We start from the raw sequence: 23,099 nt of genomic DNA, 5'->3' as shown, positions 1-23,099 counted from the left end.
TTCTCATTGTGTTATCACTATGCTTTTAACCATCTAAATGTACAACCGAATTCAGATATCTGTTCAGATGTCAGATATTTGGTTTAGTTGTCATCTAAATGTTTTATCAGTGCACTTTCAACCATTTAAAAGCACAACACAGTTCAGATATCTGTTCAGATGTCAGATATTTTGTATTTATACAACAACTTATTTCATCAATGTGCTTCATCTAATAGCACAACCAAATTACCTGGATTGCAGCTTTGATAACATTAAAAGTACAGTGCAAGTGATCAATGCTGTTCAAGATTCTGCACAGATTATTATAGCAACTCCACAGACCTGCAACCTTTGCATGCTATCTTGAACATGCACACTTTCTATGATTACATAAGACAACTTAGTTATAGTAACCTCAAAATGTGGCCATGAATGTGTTACTCATTTTAATGTTGAATAAATACTGTTACATTAGTTTCTAAGATAGACTTAATTTTTAACTGTCTATTAACTGTATTACAAAAGTAGTATTGAATTGTGTTTGGTTGACAACTCAACCAAATATCAACATTTAAAGGAGATGTATCTAATGATTGGATAGTTTCATCTGAGCCACTGGCTTAATCCTATTCCGTAACTTTTATTTTTGGTTTAGTTGGAGACGTGAATCCAACATATAATTTTTTAACTTGTTTACACGCTAATAGGCTATTTACATCTCCATATCAACCAAAAATCGAAGTAAAAGAATATGATGAAATCAAATCATACTTGATTGAAAGTGCATTTAAAGTTAGATTTTATATTATTTAGTCCAATTCATTAACTTTGATATTTGGTTGAGATTGAGACGTAAATCCAACATATTATAACTTTGTAGACAAACTAGAATTAAAGCCAGACTAAGTCAGTGGCACAGATGGAACTATCCAAGCAGAAGATATAATATATCTCCTTCAAATGTTGATATTTGGTTGCATTGACAACCAAATACAATTGAATATCCAGTTTGTCTTCAAAATAATAATTGATATGTTGGATTCACTTCTCCATCTCAACCAAAGATCAAAGTTAAAGAATAGGACTAAATCAAATCAAAGCAATCTTTAAATGCACTTTAAATAAAGTTTGATTTGATTTAGTCCTATTCTTTATCTTTGACTTTTGGTTGAGATGGAGATGTGAATCCAACATATTAATTATAAACTTGTATATCACATTTGAAATCAACCAAAGCTTGAAACCCTAGGGGCTCTATTTTAACAAACCTAACACAATGGTAAATCTTAGTGCGGGCGGTAGCGCTATAGCTTCAGGGGTGTGTCAGAAATATTTTAGCTAATTTCACAACCTGAATTATGGGCGCAGTAGCTGGCGGTGGCGCGAAAGTTATAAAGTTATAATAAAAAAGTTGTGTGTGTTGGAGCTTGACACCTCACTGGCCAATCAGAACGTGCTCCATGGCTTAATACGTGGATGCTTCAAGTTGTGAATTTATGGTCTTTTATGTATTGCATTGTCATTAACTCCAATTCGAATGTTAGTCCATTATAGCCTAGTTCGTTAAATACCCTGCCCCATATTTGCTAAATATGTTGAACATGTTTGCAGTCCACATTTTTCTAATTGCATTGCTTCAGTATGGGAATACATGGTTAAACATTGACTATAGCATTCACATTGATATAGGGGCTAGGCCTACTGTAAATTGCAGTCTGGACATGCCAAACGTAGTCAATAAGCAAAATTAAACTCACTAAGCTATTGATAAGGCCTAAAAAGACAGTGTATAATTATAATCAAATTCTAATAATAATGAAACAACAACCTGTTTTAAATAGGCTATGTCTAAATACAGTTACAGGCACCATAATGGCTTATATTGGGCATATACAACAAACAAGGCAACTTAGACTATGGAGGGTTTTACACACATGCAAACCTTTCACAGAAACTGGACAAAGATCCAATATAAAGAGAAAGTGGGATTGTCCACTAACCATTATAATGCTCCCAAATGTAATGTTTTATAAACATAATGGAACCATCTTACAAATCATATTTGCACTTCTCCAGAAATAGGCTAAATTGCATTGCATTTGAGTTCTTAACATAAACCCATGGACTGTTAATCTTTCTAATTAGTTTGGTCTTTAATCAAATTAAACAAAAAACAATCAATCTGTTTTTTTAAACAACAACAATATTTCTAAATAGGATCAGGTCAGAAGCATGATATAATAAATTGCATCTCTCGTTCCATGAGCATAAGGCAATGTGTACACGCGTAGGCCTAAGGGCTCTTCGGCAGTATAAATAGTATACAGTAACCCTACAATAGGCCTAGATATAACAAACATGTAGCCGATAAAGTTTTTTTGGTTTCAACATGGAAATATTAGTCTACACACATTGCATTCACATTTCGAAAATGCACTGCATCTTCGAGCCATAGACAATTGGATATTGACCAAACGTTGTAATAAGATTAGCCTCCCATCGCCGTTGATATGGCCTGTTAGTGACATTGCCAAGTCAAAGGTAAACAAACAAACAGGAAAATAGTCTACGCTACAAGCGGATTCCTGCGATTTTACAGTTGAAAACAGATGAAAGTGCAAGACGCTTTTTTTAAAAACAAAATGATAAAGGAAAAACAATAAGCAGTCTATTGTAATAATTCATCTTCCTAAACAGACATCCATACAGTCACTGACACCTTTCATTCAATGGGCATCAAACATAGGCCTAATGAGTCCAAACTTTTCACAGAAGCTGCATGGACAAAAATAATATCCAATATAAAGAAAAAAACAGGAATGTCAGTTGACTGCTCTGCTGTTTGTGATACTTTAATAAAACATTGGTTATAGGCTACTGATTAAGCTGTGCGCCTACACTGGCAAAATCGATGCCATAACCAGTTGCATTACCGCTAAGACCAGTTTTTGTTGAGTCTTAAATATCACCAGTAGCGCTGCTTGAAATTGACACATTGGTGCACATTTTTAAGGACACACCTCCCACCTCAGCGCAAGCGAGCGGATATACAGTGGCTTGCGAAAGTATTCACCCCCCTTGGCATTTTTCCTATTTTGTTGCCTTTTGGGGGGGTTTGTATCATTTGATTTACACAACATCCCTACCACTTTGAAGATGCAAAATATTTTTTCTTGTGAAACAAACAAGAAATAAGACAAAAAAACAGAAAACCTGAGCGTGCATAACTTGCGCCAGACATAGCGTTTTCCTTGATGGCCAAAAAGCTCAATTTTAGTCTCATCTGACCAGAGTACCTTCTTCCATATGTTTGGGGAGTCTCCCACATGCCTTTTGGCAAACACCAAACGTGTTTGCTTATTTTTTTCTTTAAGCAATGGCTTTTTTCTGTCCACTCTTCCGTAAAGCCCAGCTCTGTGGAGTGTACGGCTTAAAGTGATCCTATGGACAGCTCCTTCAGGGTTACCTTCGGTCTTTTTATTGCCTCTCTGATTAATGCCCTCCTTGCCTGGTCCGGGAGTTTTGGTGGGCGGCCCTCTCTTGGCAGGTTTGTTGTGGTGCCATATTCTTTCCATTTTTTAATAATGGATTTAATGGTGCTCTGTGGGATGTTCAAAGTTTCAGATATTTTTTTTATAACCCAACCCTGATCTGTACTTCTCCACAACTTTGTCCCTGACCTGTTTGGAGAGCTCTTTGGTCTTGATGTTGCCGCTTGCTTGGTGGTGCCCCTTGCTTAGTGGTGTTGCAGACTCTGGGGCCTTTCAAAACAGGTGTATATATACTGGGATCAAGTGACAGATCATGTGACACTTAGATTGCACACAGGTGGACTTTATTTAACTAATTATGTGACTGCTGAAGGTAATTGGTTGCACCAGATCTGATTTAGGGGCTTCATAGCAAAGGGGGTGAATACATATGCATGCACCACTTTTCCGTTATTTATTTATTATAATTTTTTATAAGATAAATTACCAAGCCTGGCACCAGTGCTGCCTTTTACAAGTTGAAATTGCCAAAGTGTGTGTTTGACACTAGTGCCGCCTTAACGCCAGCCAAAAATAGAGCCATAGGACTATATATATTCTCTATTTTTAGTTGAACCCTGGGTTAAATTGAAATATGGTTTCATTTCATTTGCTCTATTAACCTTTTCACACATACCAACAAACGGGTGTGATCGTTCTACAGTGGTCCCTGCAGCGTACGCTCAAACCAGTGTGATTAGAATGCTTATTTAGAATGTTCCGTTTTGATTGAATCAACAGTCAGTATTTGAGCTAGCCACATTGGTTTTTCACAGAAACATTTTGACAAACACAGTCCTTACAAAGTTATGTCCTGAATGTGAACAATTTATTCACAGAAGTAGCAACAGCATACACAATCATCCAAACCGGAAAAAGTAGGCTACATTAGTCCTAGCGCTAACTGAGGAAAGATTGACGTAACACAAGTATTTAGAGAACTCTCGGCTGACAGAAACCACCATATGAATTAGCTAATAGCAATTACTATTTATAATTCATCACATCACGGGTGATCTCAACACTGATCACAATAATTAAGTAAAACACTTTCTAGAATTCGAAAGTAATCCGACGATGTGTAGTTTGTGCGTGCCACCATGTTTTTTTCCCCGCGTCAACCAAAGATATTAAGAGGAGACAAGATGAGTTAGGTCTGTTTGCAGTATGCATGTTGAAGGGGGTGTGTCGTCTGTGATCATTAACTTCCCTTCATTCACTTCCGGAAGTTTCTTCGAAAGATGAGTGAACCATTCCTTCACCTCATTATAACATCTTTGGTCTGACAGACGTTTACATGACACCCAGAATGCATTGTATAATGTCAACAAACAGTGCGCCACACATAGCTGGCAAATAGCTTAGCATTATCTCATTATAATCAGTACAACCTTCAAAAAAGTATTTTACACACATCATAGGTGTCCATTACAATCTATGCAATATTCGGAATGCATTATTTGTCACCATTACTTGAAAACATGTGAATAAAACTGTAAATACATTATGCTCCATACATACATACATACACTACCGTTCAAAAGTTTGGGCTCAATGTCCTTCTTTTCGAAAGAAAATTTATTTTGTTGTCCATTAAAATAACATCAAATTGATCAGAAATACAGTGTAGACATTGTTAATGTTGTAAATGGCTATTGTAGCTGTAAACAGCTGATTATAATGGAATATCTACATATGGGTACAGAGGCCCATTATCAGCAACCATCAGTCCTGTGTTCCAATGACACGTTGTGTTTGCTAATCCAAGTTTATCATTTTAAAAGGCTAATTGATCATTAGAAAACCCTTTTGCAATTATGTTAGCACAGCTGAAAACTGTTGTGCTGATTAAAGAAGCAATAAAACTGGCCTTCTTGAGACTAGTTGAGTAACTATTTTGCACTATGGCCTATTTATTGCCTTACCTCCATAACTTACTACATTCGCACACACTGTATATATATTTTCTGTTGTATTTTTGAATTTATGTTTTGTTTACCCCATATGTAACTCTGTGTTGTTGTTTTTATCGCACTGCTTTGTTTTATCTTGGCCATGTCGCAGTTGTAAATGAGAACTTGTTCTCAACTGGCTTACCTGGTTAAATAAAGGTGAAATAAAATAAAATAAAAATCTGGAGCATCAGCAATTGTGGGTTCGATTACAGGCTCAAAATGGCCAGAAACAAATAACTTTCTTCTGAAACTCGTCAGTCTATTCTTGTTCTGAGAAATGAAGGCTATTCCATGCGAGAAATTGCCAAGAAACTGATGATCTTGTACAACGCTGTGTACTACTCCCTTCACAGAACAGCGCAAACTGGCTCTAACCAGAATAGAAAGAGGAGTGGGAGGCCCCGGTGCACAACTGAGCAAGAGGACAAATACATTAGAGTGTCTAGTTTGAGAAACAGACGCCACACAGGTCCTCAACTGGCAGCTTTATTAAATAGTACCCGCAAAACACCAGTCTCAACATCAACAGTGAAGAGGCGACTCCGGGATGCTGACCTTCTAGGCAGAGTTACAAAGAAAAAGCCATATCTCAGACTGCCCATCTTAATATTTTATTTTTATTGGCCAGTCTGAAATAATGGGCCTCTGTACAGCTATGTAGATATTCCATAAAAAATCTGCCGTTTCCAGCTACAATAGCCATTTACAACATTAACAATGTCTACATTGTATTTCTGATCAATTTGATGTTATTTTAATGAACAAAAAAATTGCTTTTCTTTTGAAAAACAAGGACATTTCTAAGTGACCCCAAACATTTGAACGGTAGTGTACATACATACATACTGTATGCTACAGTAGAAACGACAACACGATATACAGAAAATAAGGCACTTAATGTGATAGGAAACCACACATGTCCAAAGTCATTATTTGTAAGGAAAACATCAATGCAACAATGCGAGTGCCAGCCAGAAAATGTGCCAGTTCGTGCAAGACTGCACAAATGTCTGCATACTTCATGTGCCGAAAAAATGGGGAAGGGCTCTCCTCGAAGAGGGAAGTTTGTCCGGCTCTGTAAAGCCTCAAACATAAATTGTCCGCAACACTGAAATGGGCTACTTCTATGTGAATTAATGAGAAGGCGGAACACACATAAATTCAAACTGATATTAGAAAATACAAGTTGTAAAATAATATGAAATTGACAAGTTGATAATTAGCATGCAGAGTGTGTTAACTGTCCTGTTGCGTAACAATCACATTTTGGAACAGTGAGTGCATTCTGACATCACGTGCATTAAACAACTCACGCTGGGGCGGCCGTTAGAGATATTTGGAACTCGCATGTGAAAATGTTAAACATACCCTTTGGAATGACTTTGATAGCAACAATGAACCTATTTAGTTATTAAGTGATCTCTCAATACTCATTCTCACTATAGCACATTGGTAGTAGTCAGTAACAAATATCAAAGATAAGCTGGGCTTTGTTAAAATCCTGGATGGGAGACCAAAGGGATAGCTGTAGATAGATCAACTCTCCAGTAGGAGGTGCTGCCCAGCATCGTTTTTCTGATAGTGGATATAACATTGAAAATCTGAAGTTGTTTCAAAGGTACAAATTAAATATAAGGTTTGTCTAGCTTGAAAATTGGTAACCATGATGACATAATCCTGTGGTTGAAATTTCACCCTCAAAACAACATTGATGACTTTTGCAAACTCAATGTATTTTCCACGTAGATTCCATGTCAGAATACGTTGACAAATTATGCTGAAACAACGTTGATTTTACCAGTTTGTGCCAGTGGGTGGTGGCATGTTTTGGTGTGATAAAGATAGAAATATTTTATCAGCATGCTGGCGATAATACAGAATACAACTGTAGGCTACCTTACAATACATTTGTATTCTGTATTTATTAATGATCCCCATTAGCTGCTGCCAAGGCAGCGGCTACTCTTCCTGGGGTCCAGCAACATTAAGGCAGTTATACACAATATAAAATATTACATGACATTACACTTCATAACACTTTTCACAACACATTAAGTGTGTTCCCTCAGGCCACTACTCTACTATCACATATCTACAATACAAAATCCATGTGTATGTGTGTGTAGAGTGCGAGTCTTATCATGTGTATGTGTGTCTGTGCCTGTGTGTCTCTTCACAGTCCCCGCTGTTCCATAAGGTGTATTTTTATCTGTTTTTTTAAATCTGATTCTACTGCTTGCATCAGTTACCTGACGTGGAATTGAGTTCCATGTAGTCATGGCTCTAAGTAGTACTGTGTGCCTCCCATAGTCTGTTCTGGACTTGAGGATTGTGAAGAGACCTCTGGTGACATGTCTTGTGGGGTATGCATGGGTGTCCGAGCTGTGTGCTAGTAGTTTAAACAGACAGCTCGGTGCATTCAGCTTGTCAACACTTATTACAAAAACAAGTAGTGATGAAGTCAATCTCTCCTCCACTTTAAGCCATGAGAGATTGATATGCATATTATTAATGTTAGCTCTCCCTGTACATTTTAGGGCCAGCCATGCTGCCTTGTTCTGAGCCAATTGTAATTTTCCTAAGTCCCTCTTTGTGGCACCTGACCACACAACTGAACAGTAGTCCAGGTGTGACAAAACTAGGGCCTGTAGGACCTGCCTTGTTGATAGTGTTGTTAAGGCAGAGGAGCGCTTTATTATGGACAGACTTCTCCCCATCTTAGCTACTGTTGTATCAACATGTTTTGACCATGACAGTTTACAATCCATGGTTACTCCAAGCAGTTTAGTCACCTCAACTTGCTCTATTTCCACATTATTTATTACAATATTTAGTTGAGGTTTAGGGTTTAGTGAATGATTTATCCCAAATACAGTGCTTTAAGTTTTTGAAATATGTAGGACCAACTTATTCCTTGCCACCCATTCTGAAACTAACTGCAGGTCTTTGTTAAGTGTTGCAGTGATTTCACTTGCTGTAGTAGCTGACATGTGTAGTGTTGAGTCATCTGCATACATAGACACACTGGCTTTACTCAAAGCCAATGGCATGTCATTAGTAAAGATGGAAAAAAGTAAGGGGCCTAGACAGCTGCCCTGGGGAATTCCTGATTCTACCTGGATTATGTTGGAGAGGCTTCCATTAAAGAACACCCTCTGTGTTCTGTTAGACAGGTAACTCTTTATCCACAATATAGCAGGGGGTGTAAAGCCAGAACACGTTTTTCCATCAGCAGACTATGATCGATAATGTCAAAAGCCACACTGAAGTCAAACAAAACAGCTCCCACAATCTTTTATCATACATTTCTCTCAGCCAATCAGTCATTTGTGTAAGTGCCGTGCTTGTTGAATGTCCTTCCCTATAAGCATGCTGAAAGTGTGTTAATTTGTTTACTGTAAAATAGCATTGTATCTGGTCAATTGTTTTTCTAAAGTTTACTAAGGGTTGGTAACAGGCTGATTGGTCAGCTATTTGAGCCAGTAAAGGGGGCTTTACTATTCTTGGGTAGCGGAATTACTTTTGCTTCCCTCCAGGCCTAAGGGCACACACTTTCTAGTAGGCTTAGATTGAAGATATGGCAAATAGGAGTGGCAATATCGTCCGCTATTATCTTCAGTAATTTTCCATTCATTCTCAGACCCTGGTGGCTTGTCATTGTTGATAGACAACAATACTTTTTTCACCTCTTCCACACTCATTTTATGAAATTCAAAATTACAATACTTGTCTTTCATAATTTGATCAGTTATACTTGGATGTGTAGTGTCAGCGTTTGTTGATGGAATGCCATGCATAAGTTAGCTAATCTTGCCAATTAAAAAATCATTAATTAATAATAATAATAATAATCAATATCAGTGGGTTTTGTGATGAATGAGCCATCTGATTCAATGAATGATGGAGCTGAGTTTGCCCTTTTGCCCAAAATCTAATTTAAGGTGCTCCAAAGATTTTTACTTTCATTCTTTATACCATTTATCTTTGTTTCATATTATAGTTTCTTCTTCATTTTATTCAGTTTAGTCACATGATTTCTCAATTTGAAGTACGTTTGCCAATCGGTTGTGCAGCCAGAAGTATTTGCCATTCCTTTTGCCTCATCCCTCTCAACCATACAATTTTTCAATTCCTTATCATGCTTATTAGTAACTGGAATACACAATTTCATAAAATGTGTCAAGTGCAGCGTCTGGTTGCTCCTCATTACACACCACAGAACAATAAGTATTATTTACATCAACAACATAGGAATCACTACAAACTGTCTTGTATGACCGCATACACTATATAAGGCCAAGCCTTTGGAACTTTGGTTTTCCTATTTATGGCTACTATATTGTGATCTGATGGATTTGGATATTGCTTTAAAGCAAATTTCTGCAGCATTAGTAAATATGTGATCAATACATGTTGATGATTTAATTCCTGTGCTGTTTGTAACTACCCTGGTAGGTTGACTGATAACCTGAACCAGGTTGCAGGCACTGGTTACAGTTTGAAGTTTTTCTTGAGTGGGCAGCTTGAAATCACCCAGAAAATATATCTCTCTGTTGATATCACATACATTATCAAGCATTTTACACATGTTATCCAGATACTGACTATTAGCACTATAGCAGCTTCCCACAAGAATGGGCTTTAGGTGAGGCATATGAACTTGTAGCCTTATTACTTCAACAGTATTTAACATGAGATCGTCTCTAAGCTTTACAGGAATGTGGTTCTGAATATAAACAGCAACACCTCCACCATTGGCATTTCTGTATTTTCTGTAGACATTATAACCACTTATTGCTACCAATGTATCATCAAAGGTTTTCTCAAATGAGTTTCAGAGATTGTTAGAACATGAAAGTCATCTGTTACTAGCAAATTATTTATTTAATGAACCTTGTTTCTTAAGCTACATATGTTAACACATTTTTAGCACTTTTCTGGGATGCTTGATTGTTGTCATTGCTTTACTGGGAAGCTTAGCAGAAGCAGACATGCTCGTGTTATTTATGTTAGTGCAGGGTGAGCTGCACACAGTGGACTTCCTACTAGGGCACACCGCCTCAGTGCTAACAATATAACTCTGGTTCATAGGCACATGATAGCTGCATACAATAGCTGAAGGATCAGCAGAGGCATTCAGGGCAGTTAAAGGGACATACAGTGCATTCGGAAAGTATTCAGACCTCTTTACTTTTTCCACATTATGTTACGTTACAGCCTTATACTAAAATGGATTATCCTCTACGGGATCGGTGTCCCGTTTACGGGACGGTTGAGCTAATGTACGCTAATGTGATTAGCATGACTGTTGTACGTAACAGCAAACTTTCCAGGACTGGGACATGTCTTACAGTGGGGAAAAAAGTATTTAGTCAGCCACCAATTGTGCAAGTTCTCCCACTTAAAAAGATGAGAGAGGCCTGTAATTTTCATCATAGGTACACGTCAACTATGACAGACAAAACGAGAAAAAAAATCCAGAAAATCACATTGTAGGATTTTTATGAATTTATTTGCAAATTATGGTGGAAAATAAGTATTTGGTCAATAACAAAAGTTTCTCAATACTTTGTTATATACCCTTTGTTGGCAATGACACAGGTCAAACGTTTTCTCTAAGTCTTCACAAGGTTTTCACACACTGTTGCTGGTATTTTGGCCCATTCCTCCATGCAGATCTCCTCTAGAGCAGTGATGTTTTGGGGCTGTCGCTGGGCAACACGGACTTTCAACTCCCTCCAAAGATTTTCTATGGGGTTGAGATCTGGAGACTGGCTAGGCCACTCCAGGACCTTGAAATGCTTCTTACGAAGCCACTCCTTCGTTGCCCGGGCGGTGTGTTTGGGATCATTGTCATGCTGAAAGACCCAGCCACATTTCATCTTCAATGCCCTTGCTGATGGAAGGAGGTTTTCACTCAAAATCTCACGATACATGGCCCCATTCATTCTTTCCTTTACACGGATCAGTCGTCCTGGTCCCTTTGCAGAAAAACAGCCCCAAAGCATGATGTTTCCACCCCCATGCTTCACAGTAGATATGATGTTCTTTGGATGCAACTCAGCATTCTTTGTCCTCCAAACACGATGAGTTGAGTTTTTACCAAAAAGTTATATTTTGGTTTCATCTGACCATATGACATTCTCCCAATCCTCTTCTGGATCATCCAAATGCACTCTAGCAAACTTCAGACGGGCCTGGACATGTACTGGCTTAAGCAGGGGGACACGTCTGGCACTGCAGGATTTGAGTCCCTGGTGACGTAGTGTGTTACTGATGGTAGGCTTTGTTAGTTTGGTCCCAGCTCTCTGCAGGTCATTCACTAGGTCCCCCCGTGTGGTTCTGGGATTTTTGCTCACCGTTCTTGTGATCATTTTCACCCCACGGGGTGAGATCTTGCGTGGAGCCCCAGATCGAGGGAGATTATCAGTGGTCTTGTATGTCTTCCATTTCCTAATAATTGCTCCCACAGTTGATTTCTTCAAACCAAGCTGCTTACCTATTGCAGATTCAGTCTTCCCAGCCTGGTGCAGGTCTACAATTTTGTTTCTGGTGTCCATTGACAGCTCTTTGGTCTTGGCCATAGTGGAGTTTGGAGTGTGACTGTTTGAGGTTGTGGACAGGTGTCTTTTATACTGATAACAAGTTCAAACAGGTGCCATTAATACAGGTAACGAGTGGAGGACAGAGGAGCCTCTTAAAGAAGAAGTTACAGGTCTGTGAGAGCCAGACATCTTGCTTGTTTGTAGGTGACCAAATACTTATTTTCCACCATAATTTGCAAATAAATTCATTAAAAATCCTACAATGTGATTTTCTGGAAAAAAAAATCTCAATTTGTCTGTCATAGTTGACGTGTACCTATGATGAAAATTACAGGCCTCTCTCATCTTTTTAAGTGGGAGAACTTGCACAATTGGTGGCTGACTAAATACTTTTTCCCCCCCACTGTATATGGGCAGAAAGCTTACATTCTTGTTAATCTAACTGCACTGTCCAATTTACAGTAGCTATTACAGTGAAATAATACTATGCTATTGTTTGAGGAGAGTGCACAACAACAAAAAACTTATCAAATCAAATCAAATTTTATTGGCCACATGCGCCGAATACAACAGGTGCAGACATTACAGTGAAATGCTTACTTACAGCCCTTAACCAACAGTGCATTTATTTTTAACAAAAAAGTAAAAATAAAACAACAACAAAAAAAGTGTTGAGAAAAAAAGAGCAGAAGTAAAATAAAATAACAGTAGGGAGGCTATATATACAGGGATGTACCGGTGCAGAGTCAATGTGCGGGGGCACCGGCTAGTTGAGGTAGTTGAAGTAATATGTACATGTGGGCAGAGTTAAAGTGACTATGCATAAATAATTAACAGAGTAGCAGCAGCGTAAAATGATGGGGTGGGGGGGGCAGTGCAAATAGTCCGGGTAGCCATGATTAGCTGTTCAGGAGTCTTATGGCTTGGTTTGATACATTCACCTCTGAAGGTAAATAATGTACTTACGTTCAGTAATCTTGTTCTGATTTGTCATCCTGAAATAAAATGTAGCATAGTTTTGTTTGATAAAATCCATTTTTATATTCAAATGTAGGAACTGGGTTCTACAGTTTGAACCCCTGCTGTCTCTGGCTCCACACCCACCCCGCCCGGCCATCTAGATGTGTGAAAGTTAGTGTATAAGCTAATGATCCATCATGTATGACATTCCTGGGAGTGTGTAAACGTACATTTTGTATTACCATATCATGTTTGTATGTTCTCTATAGTTATGTACTTGAAAATGTATTAATTGACCAATTCAGCACATTTGGGCAGACGTGATACAAAATAGTCCAATATTGGATCAATCTGAAACTTTGCACACACACTACTAATTCTAAATTGCGCCTAAACTGCAATATTATATTGTGGCCTTTCTCTTGCATTTGAAAGATGATGGAACCAAAAAAAGTTTCTTTGTTTGTATTATCTTTTACCAGATCTAATGTGTTATATTCTCCTACAGTAGTTTCACATTTCCACAGACTTGAAAGTGTTTCCTTTCAAATGGTATCAAGAATATGCATATCCTTGCTTCAGGTCCTGAGCTACAGGCAGTTAGATTTGGGTATGTCATTTTAGGCGAACATTTTATAAAAGGGTCCGATCCTTAAGAGGTTAAACTGTTTTTTCCCCCTCATCAATCTACACACAATACCCCATAATGACAAAGCAAAAAAATTAAATAATCTTATTTGTGCAAATGTATAAAATAAAAATAAATGGAAATAGCACATTTACGTAAGTATTCAGACCCTTTACGTAGTACTTTGTTGAAGCACCTTTGGCAGAGTTTACAGCCTCAAGTCTTCTTGGGTATGACACTACAAGCTTGGAACAGCGTGTATTTGGGGAGTTTCTCCCATTCTTCTCTGCAGATCCTCTCAAGCTCTGTCAGGATGGATGGGGAGCGTCGCTGCACAGCTATTTTCAGGTCTCTCCAGAGATGTTTGATCGGGTTCAAGTCCGGGCTCTGGCTGGGCCACTCAAGGACATTCAGAGACTTGTCCCCACTCCTGCGTTGTCTTGGCTGTGTGCTTAGGGTCGTTGTACTGTTGGAAGGTGAAATTTCACCCAAGTCTGGGTTCCTGAGCGCTCTGGAGCGGGTTTTCATCAAGGATCTCTCTGTACTTTGCTCCGTTCATCTTTCTCTTGATCCTGACTTGTCTCCCAGTCCCTGCCACTGAAAAACACCCCACACCATGATGCTGCCACCACCATGCTTCACCGTAGGAATGGTGCCAAGTTTCCTCCAGACGTGACGCTTGGAATTCTGGCCAAAGAGTTCAATCCTGGTTTCATCAGACCAGAGAATCTTGTTTTTCATGGTCTGAGAGTCTTTAGGTGCCTTTTGGCAAACTCCAAGCTGGCTGTCATGTGCCTTTTACTGAGGAGTGGCTTCCGCCTGGCCACTCTACCATAAAGGCCTGATTGGTGGAGTGGTGCAGAGATGGTTGTCCTTCTGGAAGGTTATCCCATCTCCACAGAGGAACTCTGGAGCTCTGTCAGAGTGACCATCGGGTTCTTGGTCACCATCCTGACCAAGGCCCTTCTACCCCGATTGCTCAGTTTGGCTGGGCGGCCAGCTCTAGGATAAGTCTTGGTGTTTCCAAACTTCTTCCATTTAAGAATGATGGAGGCCACTGTGTTCTTGGGGACGTTCAATGCTGCAGATATTTTTCGGTACCCTTCCCCAGATCTGTGCCTCAACACAATCCTGTCTCGGAGCTCTACGGACATTTCCTTCGACCTCATGGCTTGGTTTTTGCTCTGACATGCACTGTCAACTTTGGGACCTTACATAGACAGGTGTGTGCCTTTCCAAATCATGTCCAATCAATTCAATTTACCACAGGTGGACTCCAATCAAGTTGTAGAAATATCTCAAGGACGATCAATGGAAACAGGATGCACCTGAGCTAAATTTCGAGTCTCATAGCAAAGGGTCTGAATACTTATGTAAATAAGGTATTTCTGTGTTTAATACATTTGCAAAAATTGATAAAAACCTGTTTTCGCTTCGTCATTGTGGGGTATTGTGTGTAGAATGATGAGGAAAAAAACTAATTTTGTCAATTTTATAATAAGTCTGTAACGTAACAACATTTGGAAAAAGGGAAGGGGTCTGAATACTTTCCGAATGCCATGTACATTAGGTTACTTACATTGTGTCTACCAGCACCCCTGGGATAATGTAGATTTGCTGAATCATTATGACAACTCAGCGACACAATGGTAGGGATTAACTGAGCTGGGCTTGAGTGATACATGTCATGATAAAGCAGTCAGGGAAGGAACAGTCAGAGAATGGCTTCTTACCTGTACTGCTGTCTTGTGTCACATCTGCCAGCATTTGTCTCTCGAAGTTTAGTGGCCAGAACTCGGATTATATTCAGGAACAGCATAAAATTCACCTTTGATAACAGACAATGACACAATGTAGCACACCAAAGCCAAATATCTCAACTACCAACTCTCTCAAAAAGCAGATAGTGGTAATAGTGGTCAGTAATTGTGCTAATTAAACGTGTCAATTGAAAATGTTAAATGCCATTATGCAATTTACATTTTCAATTGACATGTTTACTTACCACTATTGCTGTTAGAATGGGCACTTGTACGATCCATTTCAGATTGCCTGCACTTAGGTCCCAGCACCTGTAATTGATAAAAAGGGCATTTATGAAAAACTAATACAGATACGTATGATTGTGTAACTAATTGGTTTCAGGAACTAATCTTTCTGTTTATCCTAGTGTAACAACAACACATGGGGAAGTTGGCAACCCTTACAGACTGGTCCTATGCTCTGAGTTCTTGGCTGGAATTCAATCCAACCTGCCATGGCAATGTTTATGCAACTACTGCCTGCGCACACACAATTCTTATTCTGAAAACTGGCAGAATCTACCTTTGAGTGGAGTCTACGTGATAGGCTAGTAGTATTACGTTTCTACAGTACTCAAAGTCATTCTGTGATTTTATATAACCATGGGGAAATAGGTAATACTGTGTAAATACTGCAATGCGGGTTTCGATTAAATTAAAGACATACACGCTGCCTTTAAACATTCTATGAATCTAAGGGGATTCTTGAACACGTTCTAAGGTTCTGTCTCACATTCCCATGAAAGATTCTGGCAAATGTACAGTACTTTGTGTTCAGAGCCAACATCAATGATGACAAATTGGGATTATAGCGCAATACTTACTCTGTGTCTGCCAAGGTGGCTCTCACACTTGCCCACACTGTCACAAACATAGCTGGGACCCCTGCAAATCAACAATAACAACAATGAACATCAAGATAGATCTCAAAACAACTTAACAGCTGAGACCCCTGCAGAACAGATCATAATTATCTACAATCACACAAATAATGATTAAATACAAAATACAGTAATTTTCTTCAAATTATTATAGTGGGTTCAAGTCAAGATTACCCTGTTAATATAGTGAGGCAATTGGGCGACACAGCATCCACATTGTATGCGCTGTGCTTACATAACAGTTACGCACAGTGTGTACAATGCAGGAGCCGTAGAGCCTAGTTCTCTGAACTATTCTTGAGTTCTGCTTATAACAGTATTCACACCGTATGTGTGAAACCATTGAAAAGTTGATAATTGTTGATCAATCAAAAATCAGCTGTCTGACAAACATTATACGAAACATTATGACATAGGAAATGCTTTTCAAATGAATTGATTAATATTTGTTTTTTAAAGGGGTTCATTTAGCTCATTAATTTCATTATCAGCAGTGCATCTGCAGTAAAAACGTGTTTTCTATGACATCACATACCCCATCCAATCAAAGTGAATCCCCAGAGGTACTTCCTGTCTGAGAAGAAGGTCATGAAGATGAGGCTGTGGAGGTACAAACCCTCTACTAGGATCCAGTAGTAGTTGGTGGCCAGGAAATACAGGAACAGGGTCACTGCTAATTTACAGCCAATCTAAAGGAAACACAACAGACAAATACATCTAATATAATGAATTTACTAAGTACCCTGAAATACAATAGGCTATTTCATGGTAACAAGCACTTGTAGATGTATGACTAATGTTTTCTAACACCTGTTAATCACAAAATCAACACATAATGCCTTGGTTCTTCTTGTAGTGACCGGAAGCCATACATTTTGAATCTTTATAATCCATTCTTGCTTTGCACTGTTATATAGTTGTGACATACAGCAACTCTAAGGGTAGTGTGTACATTGACAAATGTGAAATCACTTTGCAGTGAGTAAACCAAAATCCAAGCCTCTCCAGGATGAAATCTCTAGGTTCCAAGCATGGTTTGTAAAATGAAAGATTTATTCTAATCCAATGAATACTGTGTGTTACACAAACCTGGAGAGGTTGATAAAATATAAACAACAGGGAATTCCTGGTAGTTTAGCCTGTGTATGCCCCAAGGGAAGCCAACCTCTATGCCTCTGTCTGTCCTACTCAGTGGTGTAGTGGTGCCTGGAGAAGTGGGTATACTCTAATTTTGACACTTTCTTTCCAAACGGCCTGCCCGGTGAAGGAAAAGATTCCTGTGTGAACAATTCTAAATTCTATGACAAACAGTGACATACACTCTGAATGACCTAAAATTATCAATCCTATATTGGTCTTTCACAGTCAGGCCAACCCAAGCTGTACGGTGCAAGTAGGCTAATCGTAGGCCTACAATTGAAACAGATAAATTAGTCTGTCAACTGAGTCAGAAATTCACAGGTTTCACTTTTTAAAAAATGTTTTCAGGTTTTTGAGTCACACTTATTTAATAGAAAAACAACCAAATTGGATGTTCTAAGTCCACAACAATGCTTAAACCACATCGAGAGACAATTTTTGAGGTCTGGGAAAAATCTAAGAAATGTTGATATTTGAGTGTAGTTACAGTGCCTTGCAAAAGTATTCATCCCCCTTGGCGTTTTTCCTTTTTTGTTGCATTACAACCTGTAATTTAAATGGATTTTTATTTGGATTTCATGTAATGGACATACACAAAATAGTCCAAATTGGTGAAATGAAAAAAAATTACTTGTTTTCAAAAATTATAAGAAATAAATAACGGAAAAGTGGTGCATGCGTATGTATTCACCCCCTTTGCTATGAAGCCCCTAAATAAGATCTGGTGCAACCAATTACCTTCAGCAGTCACATAATTAGTTAAAAAAAAGTCCACCTGCGTGCAATCTAAGTGTCACATGATCTGTCACATGATCTCAGTATATATACACTTGTTCTGAAAGGCCTCAGAGTCTGCAACACCACTAAGCAAGGGGCACCACCAAGCAAGCGGTACCATGAAAACCAAGGAGCTCTCCAAACAGGTCAGGGACAAAGTTGTGGAGAAGTACAGATCAGGGTTGCGTTATAAAAAAATATCAGAAACTTTGAACATCCCACGGAGCACCATTCAATCCATCATTAAAAAATGGAAAGAATATGGCACCACAACAAACCTGCCAAGAGAGGGCCGCCCACCAAAACTCAAGGACCAGGCAAGGAGGGCATTAATCAGAGAGGCAACAAAGAGACCAAAGATAACCCTGAAGGAGCTGCAAAGCTCCACAGAGGAGATTGAAGTATCTGTCCATAGGACCACTTTAAGCCGTACACTCCACAGAGCAGGGCTTTATGGAAGAGTGGCCAGAAAAAAGCCATTGCTTAAAAGAAAAAAATAAGCAAACACGTTTGGTGTTCGCCAAAAGGCATGTGGGAGACTCCCCAAACATATGGAAGAAGCTACTCTGGTCAGATGAGACTAAAATTTAGCTTTTTGGCCATCAAGGAAAACGCTACGTCTGGTGCAAACCCAACACCTCTCATCACCCGAGAACACCATCAGCATGGTGGTGGCAGCATCATGCTGTGGGGATGTTTTTCATCGGCAGTGACTGGGAAACTGGTCAGAATTGAAGGAATGATGGATGGCGCTAAATACAGGGAAATGATTGAGGGAAACCTGTTTCAGTCTTCCAGAAATTTGAGACTGGGACGGAGGATCACCTTCCAGCAGGACAATGACCCTAAGCATACTGCTAAAGCAACACTTGAGTGGTTTGAGGAGAAACATTTAAATGTCTTGGAATGGCCTAGTCAAAGCCCAGACCTCAATCCAATTGACTATCTGTGGTATGACTTAAAGATTGCTGTACACCATCAGAACCCATCCAACTTGAAGGAGCTGGAGCAGTTTTGCCTTGAAGAATGGGCAGAAATCCCAGTGGCTAGATGTGCCAAGCTTATAGAGATACTTGCAGCTGTAATTGCTGCAAAAGGTGGCTCTACAAAGTATTGGGGGGGTGACTAGTTATGCACGTTTTCTGTTTTTTTGTATTATTTCTTGTTTGTTTCACAATAAAACATATTTTGCATCTTCAAAGTGGTATGCATGTTGTGTAAATCAAATGATACAACCCCCCAAAAAAATCCATTTTAATTCCAGGTTGTAAGGCAACAAAATAGGAAAAATGCCAACTTTCGCAAGCCACTGTACTCTTTAATTTCACTTTGCAGGGACCTAGCTCTTTTTTTGTTAGCAGTGTTTCTGTAGTGCACATGAGATGGAGTTTGCAAAACAAATGGCAAATGGATTGTTGTAAATAATTATGATATCATTCTGCCAGGTAGGAATAGGCTACTTTGTTAACATTTAATTGAGAAGGTTTTTGGGAAAGCCTTTCCATCTACCAGAAGATGGTTAAGCCTATCATTAGCGTCACTATATTTCTCCTGTTCCTTAATTGTATGAAACCTGGACGTTTTACTTCATATTATGAGGCATGTCTTACCTTGCTTCAAAGTAGCCTATAGCCAAAATCCCACCATAGAAACGTGTTATATCTCCTGTTCTACTGGTTTTCAAATCAACTTTCTTTCATTGTCTAGCAGCCAAAGATATTATCCTAGTCATATTCGCAACCCAAAATAGTTGTTGCATCTTTAGATCTCCCCTCTTTCTAAATTTCCATCTCTGTCCATGAAACTGCTCGGAGGTGCGGTGCGCATTTTAGAACTGTGTTTTCCCGCAAATTACATTTTGGAACATTTACGCATAGGCCTTCCGCCGTGTGCACATTGCTGCGCTTAAAATATGAATAAATAATAGTTTATCGACATTTTAAGCTAAACATTCTGATCTGTTCCATCAGCCTTATTAATTGATAAGGCATATACCTCCACTATGCTATTGGTCCTAATCCTCAACCAAGATACTTTGATGTACAGTACCAGTCAAAAGTTTGGACACACCTACTCATTCCAGGGTTTTTCTTTATTTTTACTATTTTCTACATTGTAGAATAATAGTGAAGACATCCAAACTATGAAATAACACATATGGAATCATGTAGTAACCAAAAAAGTGTTAAACAAATCAAAATATATTTTATATTTGAGATTCTTCAAAGTAGCCACCCTTTGCCTTGATGACAGCTTTGCACACTCTTGGCATTCTCTCAACCAGCTTCATGAGAAATGCTTTTCCAACAGTCTTGAAGGAGTTCCTATATATGCTGAGCACTTGTTGGCTGCTTTTTCCTCACTCTGCGGTCCAACTCATCCCAAACCATCTCAATTGTGTTGAGGTCGGGTGATTGTGGAGGCCAGGCTTGCGCACTCTAACTAGGGATAATACACGCGAGCCAAGAGAGACTTATCCACTTAGAATTTTCTCCTACTCCCTCTCTCTTATCCAGTTTTATAATCAGACTTCCTTTGTGGCAAGTCTACCAATAGTATTGATTGTGCTTATTTAGAAATGCTGCGAGAGACAGTAATGAAAAAATAATAATCATAATAAAAAGCCTGAAGAGTCATATGTACTGAATGCTGGAATGACTTTAGCAACTCATTTCCAATAGTCCCTGGATTACATTGATCACTATGTCCTTAGAGGATGGCCTTTTACAACGATCCAACCAATTTAGAACAGACATTTCACAATAACAAAGTTATAGACATTGTAAACAACAAGTATTAATGAAAACATGTTCTACGTAAATAATTACACAGGTGCCTTGGTCAATAACTGAACTACCTTAGCCTGATACTTACTATTCTCATGCACTAAACTTCCTATAGTCTGGGGACAAGGTTAGGTACTTACAAACTGGGTTTTGTTAGCTGGAGGAGCCTCAGTGATGGACTTGAGATCTTCCACACTGACTCTTTCCATGTCCTCTATTGCAGAACCAGAGTATAGCACCACATCCTTTATGAAGATGCTGATGCCTCGCAGCATGAAGGACACAAACAGGTGCATGTGGATGTAGTTCCTGGTACAATGCAACCGCCTGGATGAGTGGAGAGGAGGAGATAAATATCATATAAAAGATGATATAATCTTCACAGTAATAAGCAATAGTCGTGTTGTGGTAATACTAGGTCATACTATTGGCTTACTCAAACCAAAGACAATCATTGAAAAATACATTAATCCTTCTGCAAAACTTCTGACAATCTGATGCTACTAAGCCGTTAATACACTAGGAACCCATGTTTAAATATTATCAAGGTGGTAAGTGTGTGGAGGGGGGAGAGTTTTCCACAGTGAGTAAGGTTGTATGTACGTGTGTGTGATGTGTGTGCGTGTGTGGGTGTGCGTGCACACGTACGTGTGTGTATATGTGTGTATGCACGTGTGTGCACGTATGTTTGTGTTTTCACACTCTTCAGAACAATACTCATCCTAATTAGAGCCAGCTGAATTCCGCGCTGACTATAACACATTCTTGAGATTTAGGGGCTTGAAAAGCACAAATATTGAATTGCAGGGCTCAAAGTGAGCTGTAAAAACAAAATTGCAAGCATGTGTTGAGCAGATCCAAGAGCATGTGAATTTCCTCCCAGACAAGCAAAAGGTTATCTGTCACATTATCCTCAAAACATCCCTTGCCAACATCGAAGGGAGCATTTGATGAAGTTGGAGACGGCTTGTGTTGTGTTGTCGATAGACAGACAGAATATACCAAACTAGAAACGGTTATCTATATTCTGACATTTGCTTTCATGTAAATCCAAGCATTTCTGAGACACCCAATATAAATACAGTGAGGGAAAAAAGTATTTGATCCCCTGCTGATTTTGTACGTTTGCCCACTGACAAAGACATGGTCAGTCTATAATTTTAATGGTAGGTTTATTTGAACAGTGAGAGACAGAATAACAACAAAAAAATCCAGAAAAACGAATGTCAAAAATGTTATAAATTGATTTGCATTTTAATGAGGGAAATAAGTATTTGACCCCCTCTCAATAAGAAAGATTTCTGGCTCCCAGGTGTCTTTTATACAGGTAATGAGCTGAGATTAGGAGCACACTCTTAAAGGGAGTATTCCTAATCTCAGTTTGTTACCTGTATAAAAGACACCTGGGAGCCAGAAATCTTTCAGATTCCAAACTCTCCACCATGGCCAAGACCAAAAAGCTCTCCAAGGATGTCAGGGACAAGATTGTAGACCTACACAAGGCTGGAATGGGCTACAAGACCATCGCCAAGCAGCTTGGTGAGAAGGTGACAACAGTTGGTGCGATTATTCGCAAATGGAAGAAACACAAAAGAACTGTCAATCTCCCTCGGCCTGGGGCTCCATGCAAGATATCACCTCGTGGAGTTGCAATGATCATGAGAACGGTGAGGAATCAGCCCAGAACTACACGGGAGGATCTTGTCAATGATCTCAAGGCAGCTGGGACCATAGTCACCAAGAAAACAATTGGTAACACACTACGCCGTGAAGGACTGAAATCCTGCAGCGCCCACAAGGTCCCCCTGCTCAAGAAAGCACATATACAGGCCCATCTGAAGTTTGCCAATGAAAATCTGAATGATTCAGAGGAGAACTGGGTAAAGTGTTGTGGTCAGATGAGACCAAAATCGAGCTCTTTGCCATCAACTCAACTCGCCGTGTTTGGAGGACGAGGAATGCTGCCTATGACCCCAAGAACACCATCCCCACCGTCAAACATGGAGGTGGGAGCATTATGCTTTGGGGGTGTTTTTCTGCTAAGGGGACAGGACAACTTCACCGCATCAAAGGGACGATGGACGGGGCCATGTACCGTCAAATCTTGGGTGAG

The 23,099-nt window shown here is 39.2% G+C and overlaps 1 protein-coding gene across 1 annotated transcript in view; it reads right to left on the bottom strand.

The window, feature by feature from the left end:
* The window catches only part of pth1r (parathyroid hormone 1 receptor), a 47,001-nt gene that overhangs the window by 4,386 nt on the left and 19,516 nt on the right, over positions 1–23,099 (bottom strand). The window contains exons 6-10 of the mRNA XM_041896856.1: positions 21,127–21,313; positions 16,819–16,972; positions 16,227–16,287; positions 15,606–15,672; positions 15,334–15,428 (exon numbers count right to left, since the gene is read on the bottom strand). Of these exons, the coding sequence (XP_041752790.1) occupies positions 15,334–15,428; positions 15,606–15,672; positions 16,227–16,287; positions 16,819–16,972; positions 21,127–21,313 (564 nt within the window). The remainder of the gene's footprint in view (positions 1–15,333; positions 15,429–15,605; positions 15,673–16,226; positions 16,288–16,818; positions 16,973–21,126; positions 21,314–23,099) is intronic.

This window comes from Coregonus clupeaformis, chromosome 14 (assembly GCF_020615455.1).
Source record: "Coregonus clupeaformis isolate EN_2021a chromosome 14, ASM2061545v1, whole genome shotgun sequence".
NCBI lineage: Eukaryota > Metazoa > Chordata > Actinopteri > Salmoniformes > Salmonidae > Coregonus > Coregonus clupeaformis.
Note: the sequence above shows the minus strand (reverse complement) of the source record. Positions and strands in the feature narration are given on the sequence as shown.